The sequence below is a fragment of the Henckelia pumila genome, chromosome 4 (assembly GCF_033568475.1).
Source record: "Henckelia pumila isolate YLH828 chromosome 4, ASM3356847v2, whole genome shotgun sequence".
NCBI lineage: Eukaryota > Viridiplantae > Streptophyta > Magnoliopsida > Lamiales > Gesneriaceae > Henckelia > Henckelia pumila.
The window spans coordinates 79,526,929-79,537,221 of record NC_133123.1 but is presented as its reverse complement, the minus strand read 5'-3'; the positions used below and the strand labels follow the sequence as shown (position 1 = coordinate 79,537,221).

The following is a 10,293-nucleotide window of genomic DNA, read 5'->3' as shown; positions in this document are numbered from 1 at the left end:
AATTACGGTATTAATATAAAAAGTTAGAATTAAAAAAATATAAGAATATAAATTTTGAAAAGAACAAAACTAAAAACTAAATTTTACGGTAATAATATTAAAAGTTAGAGTTAAAAACATATATTTACGAAATTAATGTAGTAGTATAAATTAAATATATTACCTACCTAAAAATATGAATAAAAAAGGTAAAATTTTATCATTATGAAATCTATCTATCTATTATCTATTATCTATCGAAAAGTGTGAATAAAAAGTAAAATTTTATCATTGTGAAATAACAAATTTGTAATTTTATTTACAATATAAAAATATATAGGGATATAATACAGGTTAAATGACAAAAAATAAAAATAATATACAAGTTACATGACTATAAATGAAAATATATATAACACAACAGAACCAAAAAAAAACATGCGAGTTAAATGATCAAAATAAAAACAATATACAAGTAACATGATTAAAAATAAAAATGCATCGTAATATGATTAAAAATAAAAACATTCAAGTTACAGGATTGAAAATACAGATTCACCATTAACATGACTAAAAGTGAAAAAAAAATGATCATTATATTATTTCAGTTGATTTTCATAATTAATAATTAAAGTTTATATGATTTTTTATTATGAGACCGTGAAAATCTCAATAATTATAAAAAATAATAAATAGATATATTATATAAACAAAGTGTCACCACGTGCATCGCACGTGCTGTTTACTAGTATTGTAAGAGTGTGTATTCAGCCCCTCCTCCCCCTCTACACATGGTTTTCGATCCTAACACAAATGAAACACTTAAAGACATGGAAAATTGAGACTATTCACAATTCAAACTTACATACTGGGGATATTGCTCAAAATGGAAACCAAGCCTCTGAATTCCGATAACTTACTGCATACATGCATAATGACTCAAAATTTCGAGACAATCCTCGTTCCTCAATTTTGTCAAAGCTCCACTCTCTATTTTTCTTATCCACTCTTTGCTAACACCAAACAGCATCCCGATTTCCTCCAGCGACTTTCGTTGGCAATTTTTTAGCCCAAATCTTAGCATTAACACTTGAATCTCTCTTGGTTCCAACCCATTCACAAGAGTGTACAAATCCTTTACCATATGTTGCCTTATCACAGCCTCTTCTATATTTGCTATTGATGTATCCGGCGTAGCTTCCTGCGACAAAGTTCCAAAACGCAAAATAAATAAAGTTCCTACTATATTTCCACATAAGTGATACCGTGATCCAAACTCACATCAAGCATTTATGGCTAAACTCGCTTGTATATATTTATTTCTACAACTTAAATTCAATAGCTTCATAACAACAAAATTTGTATGCTTAATTAGAAGTGTCAAGATTTGTTCTTCGCATGCTTCGTGCCAAGAATTCCATGCACAAATAAACAACCAAAAGTGGTTAATGCATTCGGAAGTTGAGGCCAAGTGGAATTTGACAACGACGAGTTGTTGTGATGATATAAACGGTTAACTAGAAATCTAAAGCAGCATCTCACCAGATATTTGATACTGATTCCGTCTCTGACTTTCTGATCGATGGATCCCACAACCCTGAGACATTCACTAGCAGACTTAATTTTAGCTAAAGATAGGCCTGTGAACTTGGCGATTTCTTGATCATCAGGATGATTCCCATTGCTGATGCTAAGGTATTTTCGTGCCTTTTGTATTTGATTTATCCCTTTGCTTAATGAGCACTGCAGATAACAAGCAAGAACAGGGGTAATTTTCTTCTTTTGTTTGAAAATTTAAATATAAAATGGAATTGAAAATCGTCCATATATAACAGAAAAGAACGGGCATACAGGAATTCTGATCCCTCTAGCGTGTCTTGCTATCAATGTAGAGATAGATTTCCTTATCCAGTACTGGACATACGTTGAAAATTTGTACCCTCTTGATTGGTCGAACCTTTCAGCACCTTGCAAGACACCTAAATTTCCTGCCTGCAGAAATCGCGACAGGCAAGTTAATAGTTAGACAAGAAAATGAAGATGATTAGCATGAAAATTTACTCCTCAATGTCCCCATCATGTGCCTCACCAAATCTCTCGATTTGTCGTCACGTGTATATAATATGCAAGTAAATAAAGAATTGCATTCACTGCTAGTCAATAAGAACAACTTCCTTGAAAGACAGACACAAAGCAGAAGTCAAAATTCTGCACAAAAATACTCTTTGAGGTGAAGCTAACTCATCCAATAGCAGGGCACACATTTTCTCATTATGTAAGAACATATCATGGAACTCAGGGTCTTAATTTGTAGGTGTGCTATATAAGTATATAAACATAGAATTTCGTTTTCTCGAACAAACCAACAGAAGGCCTGAAAATACAGTAAGAACAATACTTCCTTTTGGAGGAAAAAAACATGCAATATAATATCATTCAGTTGACAAACCTGAATCAGATCGACAAAGGATACTCCAAGTCCCCGATAGTTTCTTGCAATAAACAAAACCAAGGAACGTGTACTTCTTACAAGCTCGTCCATGCAATGCCAACCGTAATGCAAATGGTGCAGCAACTTTTTCTTTTCAACTCCAGTGGCTTCAGCCCAGCTACTCAAGGTAGCAACTTCGCCGGTTTCTTCCTCCAGTATCAACCTGATTTTTTCCAATTCTGCAACCAACTGTTGTGTTACAATAACAACAGTAAAGATGGGCTTTTTTATTTGGCAAAGATAAGTAAGTTATTACGGCAAAACTGAAAAACAACCTTAACGCTACTAGATAATTCTGCCTCACTCCTAATGACCTTCTGTCTTTTATTTCTTGACCTTGATTGTCTTATTAGTTTAGGGGGCTTAATATTACTTGAAACAGTATCCAAGCCAAATTCTTGCATGGAACTGCCATTTTCCTTTTCCGATATTCGTTTCCTCCTTAATTTTCTCAGTTCTTTTCTTCCAGATGAAAAAATCAGTTTGCTTGAATGGCCAGTCACGGGATGATCATTTACACTAGGTTCTTCAACAAGCTTGACAGGTACGGACTGGAGAGTCCCGGATAGACAAGCATGGAAATATCTTAGAGCACCGAGCCTTTCTAACTGCTTTAGAATATCTCCTTCCAACCTAACCACATCAGTGTCAGCAAATATGCCCTCCAACATATCAAGATTTTTCATCAATAACTTGAACTGAGATGTTTGGGTGGCTTGAAGGCTCGTGAGATATGCTGGTTCACCCTCTTTGTCGAATTTCTGGACATGATCACAATGAAAACGATATAAATCAGACCCCCCTTACAATTGCCATCCGAATAACGGGGAATTCAAGGAAGCCAAAAGAGGATAGAGGATATAATCAGAGCATACAAAAGTACCTTTGTTGCAGAGTAAAAGCTGTCCAGAAGTTGTGAGGAAGAAGAAGAAGCTTGTGCCAGGGAATTATTATCAGCAAATGTCTCAGTTTCCCGAAATATGAGGGATGCAGTGGACAACCTAGCCAATAGATTGGAATTACCTAAATAATATGAACATAGATTCTAATTATAAATATCATGACATGAGATTGTGGTGGATCGCATGCTTGTGTTGTGTCAATAAGAATAAAATGGTATGGTCATATTGAAAATCAAGTTCACACATATAAGAATAAGACAATCATCCATGAGAGTAGCTGGAATCAAATTCACCCGACCATCCATCCACACAGCAAGTAAAAGCTTAAAAGATTACTGTTTCAAAGCTACAAATACAATATGTATGCACGATGATCAGTAAAGCCACTAGCAAAGCTAAGCATCTGCACATTAAACTCGCCTAGTAATTTCTGGGAATCAACTGAATGATAAAGATGAAAGAAACCCATAAATCCCAAATACTAATAATAAACAATAAGAAAAGTGAAAGCTCACATGGATGTGGATATGAAGACAGAGGGGATGCAGCTGCACCCCATTTGAGGTTGAGCCTAAAACCCATTGACGAATTAGAAATGGATATTGCAGCCTATGAAGAAGATACATATATATATTATATATTCATGAGATCAAAAGAGTGGTGGAGTATATTTGCCATCTCTCGTCCACCACTTTCACATCCCCTTCCCCCTTTTTCATCTCTCAATTTAGATATTCTTTATTCTCATAAATAAAAATAATAAGATATTTATCGATTTTTTTTTCCGGTTTCTCTTATTTTAATAACTGTAAAGTAAATTGATTATGAATTTTTCTTAACAAATTTGTTAAAAGAAAAAAAGTTTTTTTTGTCATATGGTAATTTGCATATGTTATTTTTCAGTGCGCATTGAGTAAATCCTGAATTAACGCAATAGCTTTCATAATAGGCTAGCTAGTTAAACCCTACTATATAAGTCTTGTGCGATGAGTTAGTCTAGTCCAAAAAAGTGTTAGTAAATAGAATTGAAATTCTCACTTTTGATCAAATATTCGCATATTTCACCAACTTGGACAAGGGGTAATATATTATTATTATTATTTGCAAGGATTTAATGAACACCAAAGCATATAATATTTTAAGTTAAAATAATCAAGTTCATAACTAAACCGAGATCTTGTTGATCATGTTTTGACATCTACACATAATGACACAAGGATTTCCGCATCTTCTGTGTTACAATTTTAAAAAATATAATCAAAACCTATTGTAAACAACAATTATATTCAACATTTGTATAAATTTGATTTCACGAATTTTATTATACTTCATAAACTCTAATCAACAATTGCATGAATTCCATAATTAAGTCAAGGGGGAAAACTATGAAGAGATTTCATATAATCTAATCAAAATACCTATATACGAAATGAACAATTCTAATCAAATCAAAATACCTATCCGAAAGCAACAATTCATAAACTTTTTTTTAGAATACAATACAATCATGATCCAAATTACAAACAAAAACTTCCTTCAAGAATTGCACCAATTCAAAAAAAAACCAATAAAACTAATAAAAAATTTCATATGCTATAATAAAAAAATACCTATATGAAAATAAATAATTAAAAAATATATATATCCGAAAGCAACACGAATCAAAATATCTAACGAGACCAACTCCAATCAAAATACCTAAATACTATCCAAACACAACAATTCTACTCAATTACTCCCATCAAAATATCTAATCTAAAGCAACTTAGGTAACAATTATACTCCACAGAAATCTCAGAATACATAATTATTTAGAAAGATAAGTCATTATCGGAACCACGTGTCAGTTTTATGAGAGATATATATTTTACACGAATAAAACTTATTATTTTTTCATTGCTTTAGTTCAAATCTGGATTTTAAAAATATAAAACTGTTAAAAAGTTGCGATAGAAATTTTAATTTAACTTTAAGATTTAAGAATGCGTATAGACAATTGTAAAATTTGACCCATTGTTTATTAATTATTAAAAAAAAAATTCAGCTTATTATGAAATGTTAAATGAAAAATAAATGATTAATGGAAACAAATTACTTGTCATAAAATTAATTGTGAGGAAAATACAGAAAAACTTTGGAGTCAGAGGTTCAGATCAGTTCGATACTTGGATCCACCAACACAAGCTTCATCAACCCAGAGATTTCGTAACCTATTTTTGTTTGAATCATTGAATTGATTTTCAGATCTATCTGGATTATTCATGTTTTTTCTCTGTCAATTTCACAGATCCAGCCATGGATTTTATGAAGGTTTTCGATCAAACTGTCCGTGAAATGTATGATTCTTTGTTCCCCTATTCTCGGATTCAATTAACGATCTCATTTACTAGCTATCCAATGTGATATATTCGTGCGGTGATGCAGAAAGAGGGAGGTGAATTTGAAGGTGTTGAAGGTACCGGAGATCGAACAAAAGGTAATAGCTTAAATTTTGTTATGTTGTCTCCTTATTTGCAAGGAACTTGGTTGTTGAATTCGTGTATGTCCGTTGATATTTAATGTTTCTAGCTCCTTTTTTTTTTTTTTTTTTTGGTTTATTGTTTATTGTTTTTCTTTTGCATTCTTAGTATAATCTGTCGTAGTAAGCTAATAATAGGGTGGAAATTTCAAAATTATCGCCTTAAAGTTCCATAGTTGCTGTAATCTTTATATGTGTTGCAGGAAATCCAATTATTGTATCACGTAAACATGATAAAATGCTGAGGAGTTTTAACTATAAAATTTAGCTCCAGGGTTGATACTAATTCTTTTGTATCTTTGTTTCTTTTCTGAAAAGATGCAAAGTCCTCACCCACTGAGGGTCTCTGGCCTGTTTGTTTTTCCCTGCTTTTCCAAACCTTTCGCAGGAAATATGGATTTTGGCACAGATGCTTTAGAAAACAAAAATTTTTTATCTACATCTTAGATATTCTCCATGGTCTTTGCTTTGTGCATTTTGGCTATGTTACTAGCAAACACTCTGAAATTTAAAGTAACCACAACATAAAGCTTGCAATGTATCAGAGGATCAAATTTCTATAGTTAGGGATCGCCTCTGGGTTAATGCTGTTATACTTGCATATACACTAGAACATAGTCAATAAAGGTACTAGAGTAGTTTCTCTTGTGGCCTGCATTCTAGGTGCTAGGTGCGAGGTGCGAGGTGCAAGGTGATATATGCCTATAACTGAAGCAAGACACATCAAACACAATATCGTCATATAAATCTAGAAATAGTGAAAGATGATATATTTCCGTCTGTGTAATTACATCAGGTTTTGGATGCGACAGAAGATGAACCCTGGGGTCCTCATGGTACTGCATTGACAGAGATAGCACAAGCCACTAAGAAATTGTACTTCTATATTCTCTTTCACGTGCTTAAATTGTTAATCTTATTCCTAGCCGGTTTCTCTTAAAGTGGCTGCTTTGCCGTAAAAATATCTTTGGGATATCATGCAGCACCGAATGCCAAATGGTTATGAATGTTCTTTGGACGCGATTGACAGAGACTGGGAAGAATTGGCGCTTTGTTTACAAGGTAGTTACCTTTCCCAAGAACCATATGATGAATTTACCCCACTTTCCATATTTGAATGATTAAATTTCAATCTCTTCAATTCGTTCTTATCTGTTACTTCTTTTGTCATCAAGTCTAACATGTTTGTAATCTTTGAAAATATTGGCAACCAAATTTTAATGATTCTCCAATCTAGGCCTTGTCTGTTATAGAGTATTTGGTGGCCCATGGATCTGATCGTGCTGTTGATGACATAGTAGAACATACTTTTCAAATATCTGTACGTATTTTCTCTTCTGCCTAACTTCTATGTAATCATTATTGTGTCATCTAATTCGAAATTAACATACCAATTCTTTTTATTAGATTCCAACTGAGTTCAATCTCACTCTTTTACTTTCTCTAGTCTCTAGCAAGTTTTGAGTATGTTGAGCCAAGTGGGAAGGATATGGGGATTAATGTGAGGAAAAAGGCAGAAACTATTGTGGCTCTTTTAAACAACAAAGACAAAATACAAGAAGCGAGGAACAAAGCTGCTGAAAATCGTGATAAGTAAGATCGTATTTCGAGGTTGTATATAGATGTTTCAATAATGGTGTACTTACGACCTTTTAATCAATTGTAGGTATGTTGGACTTTCATCATCTGGAATAACGTACAAGTCAAGCATGTCCTCAGTTAGTGGTGGGGGCTTTAGTAACAGCGGCAAATATGGAGGTTTTGGTAATAGCAGTGATGGTGATAGAATCAAGGATAGTTATAAGAACAATGATCGATATGATGAAGATAAATATGAGAAGCCTACCAAATTAAAGAAAGAATTGTCTCTTAATTCTAGGTCTGCACTGTTGCCGCGAAGAGCTGTTCTTTGTTCTCCTCTATTTCTGCACAATTCTATGCTGCGATTTGTTTGCTGATCGACTAGATGATTTGAAATTGCAGTGTGTTTCATGTTTTTGGTGCATGGCATGGTTTTTACACGAATAATTTGAAAGATGCTTTATTTATTTATTTATTTATTTATTTTTTGCGTATGTAATCTGTGGTTTGCTTCCTCTAAATATCAAGAAAAATTTCAGCAAGGGTCAGGGCTCGACAGCTAGTAGAAGTGGTGCATCAACTACAACAAAAACGAGCTTGCCAGATAAGTCTGCATCAGTTACCTCACAAAGCTCAAATGTGCAGACAGATAAGTTTGTTGATGATGATTTTGAGGATTTTGATCCACGGGGGACTTCAAGTGCAAGTAAGTAATCTTGCTGTTAAGCTTCGTTTTGATGATGAGTATCTGCATGAGCTATTATACCTTTACTGTTTTTCTGAGGGTTCCACCTGCCTCATTGATTTGGAACTTTTATTTGTTTAATATATCCGCTATTGACAGAACCTTCTGCTGGAAGTAATCAAGTGGATCTTTTTGGGCAAAATTTTGTTGGTGATCTCTTGGATGCACCAATATCCAGTTCGACAGATAAGTTTACTTCTGAAAATGATCCATCAGAGGTCGATTTGTTTGCTGATGCTGCTTTTGTATCCGCAACACCCCAGCCACAAGTAGAGAAACTTCCCAGGCCCCAGGTAAGCTTAAGTGGACAATGTCTTGTGTGCAATTGCATGTGCAGTTGTACTTCTTGATAAAATTGGGAGAAGGTGCCTTCATATTTTTCTCTAAAAATATAAAGAAATATTACCTGAGTCATTCGAGTTTAAATTTCATGTCTTACTCTGTTGAATCTTATTTCTCGTCGTCTCTCTTATTTGGAAAGTTCACTTTTATTTTGCCTTCTGTGGAAGGGGTTTTGTAGGTTAGCATTAATTTAATTCAATAGAAACGCTCCTTTTCTCTCAAGCCAATCATATGTAGTAGCTTCATTTTGTCTCACTGTTCTAAATTGGCTTGCATTTTCTGTGTCTTGCAGACAAATGTTGATTTATTTGCTTCTCAGCCTGCTCCTGCTGTTTCTTCACCGATGGATTTCTTTGCTACACCTGAACCAGCTCCACAACATGATAGCAATGCTTCAAAATCTGATGCAGCTAACGACACATTTGATCCATTTGCTGCGATTCCACTGAACAACTTTGATGGATTTGCGTCTATTAGCTCAATCAATTCTCACACATATCCTTCATCAACAGCATCCAACCAAAGTTCTTACAGTGAAGGAAGCCATGGGAACGCAAATGGATCTCCACTTGAAACCAAGTCTCCACCCAAGAAGGATGCATTTCAAGTAAAATCTGGAATATGGGCAGATTCTTTGAGCCGGGGACTCATTGACTTGAATATAACAGCTCGTAAGTATTTCTTTATCACCTCCATGTATTATAAGTAATTGGCGTTTCCTTCTTTCCGATTTATTCCTTTTCACGCTGAGAATTATTTCCAAGTTCCAACTCTAGCAGACAATGTTCCAAACACTACACTTTATGCTGATACTTTGGGCATATCTTGTATTCATGCAGCCAAGAAAGTTAACTTAGCAGATGTAGGTATTGTTGGCGGGCTGACTGATGGAACTGAAGAAAAAGAAAAAGGACCTTTGCCTTCATTTTACCAGGGTCGAGCTATGGGCATTGGTTCAGGACTTGGTAGATCGAGCGTGGCTTCAACGACATCAACCAATAATGATGATTTTTTCTCCGGTCTTAGCAGCCAACAATATGAATTCGGGAGCTTTCTGAAGTGAAATTTTTCTGAAGCGCTTCGCATTTTGGGGAATTTGATGAATAAGGTGTCGTGCATATCAAAATCTAAATCTACGTTGGTTGTTTTAACTGTTTCGTAGATGGGGTATTTGTTTTATGATTCGCACGGTTGCTTGCGTTTGTTCGTGTAAAATTACAGCTAAAATCTTGACTATCATTTTCATGGTAAACCAAGAGTTTGATATGCTATTATATCAAATTAAAGCCATTCAAAACATCAGCGTGTGTATGTTCCCATCATCTTGAGAATATCACGGGAGGAACGGCATGGCCGATCTTGTTCAGAGCAATTGGACCATTAAAACTATAATAACTCAAATATGAGAAAAATGCTAGCTTGTGAGTTGTGAGATCGTTTTCTTCTATATTAAAATAGCCTGTTTTATTTTGGAAAATAATGAAAATTTGTAACCTACCAAGTATAATGTCTATTTTTATCTTCGTTTTGGACTTCTATCACCGTGGTCTTAAATTATTTTAGGAATGAAAATTATCAAAAATAAATGTAACTAATTTAACGACATGATCGATTTTGAATATAAATTTTAAAATAAAATGTAAATAACATTTATCTAAAATAAATATCATCATTATGAATTTCTTTTGAATAAAATGAACTTTCAACATGCAAGTACCGTTTTTAGAAACAAAAG

At 34.0% G+C, this 10,293-nt stretch overlaps 2 protein-coding genes across 4 annotated transcripts; one reads left to right on the top strand and one right to left on the bottom strand.

The window, feature by feature from the left end:
- Positions 1 to 701: 701 nt before the first annotated feature.
- On the bottom strand, positions 702 to 4,045 carry LOC140864952 (RNA polymerase sigma factor sigC-like). Of its 2 annotated transcripts, none has more exons than XM_073269401.1 (7): positions 3,888 to 4,045; positions 3,354 to 3,493; positions 2,746 to 3,231; positions 2,429 to 2,659; positions 1,831 to 1,971; positions 1,522 to 1,722; positions 702 to 1,180 (listed from the first exon to the last, which is right to left on the bottom strand). In XM_073269401.1, exons 1-7 carry the CDS (start codon positions 3,952 to 3,954, stop codon positions 896 to 898), a joined length of 1,551 nt encoding a protein of 516 aa, XP_073125502.1. In that variant the 5' UTR covers positions 3,955 to 4,045; the 3' UTR covers positions 702 to 895. The 2 variants fall into 2 exon arrangements, with proteins under 2 accessions (XP_073125502.1, XP_073125503.1); XM_073269402.1 differs by having other exon boundaries at positions 3,354 to 3,471.
- Positions 4,046 to 5,439: 1,394 nt separating this feature from the next.
- Positions 5,440 to 9,832, top strand: LOC140863261 (clathrin interactor EPSIN 1). Of its 2 annotated transcripts, XM_073266562.1 has the most exons (12): positions 5,440 to 5,577; positions 5,660 to 5,708; positions 5,797 to 5,848; positions 6,687 to 6,766; positions 6,874 to 6,952; positions 7,128 to 7,211; positions 7,338 to 7,483; positions 7,557 to 7,769; positions 8,011 to 8,177; positions 8,316 to 8,509; positions 8,851 to 9,229; positions 9,398 to 9,832. In XM_073266562.1, the coding sequence occupies exons 2-12, from the start codon at positions 5,668 to 5,670 to the stop codon at positions 9,619 to 9,621; spliced, it is 1,659 nt and encodes a 552-aa protein (XP_073122663.1). In that variant the 5' UTR covers positions 5,440 to 5,577; positions 5,660 to 5,667; the 3' UTR covers positions 9,622 to 9,832. The 2 variants fall into 2 exon arrangements, with proteins under 2 accessions (XP_073122663.1, XP_073122664.1); XM_073266563.1 differs by lacking the exons at positions 5,440 to 5,577; positions 5,660 to 5,708 and having other exon boundaries at positions 7,144 to 7,211.
- Positions 9,833 to 10,293: the final 461 nt, after the last annotated feature.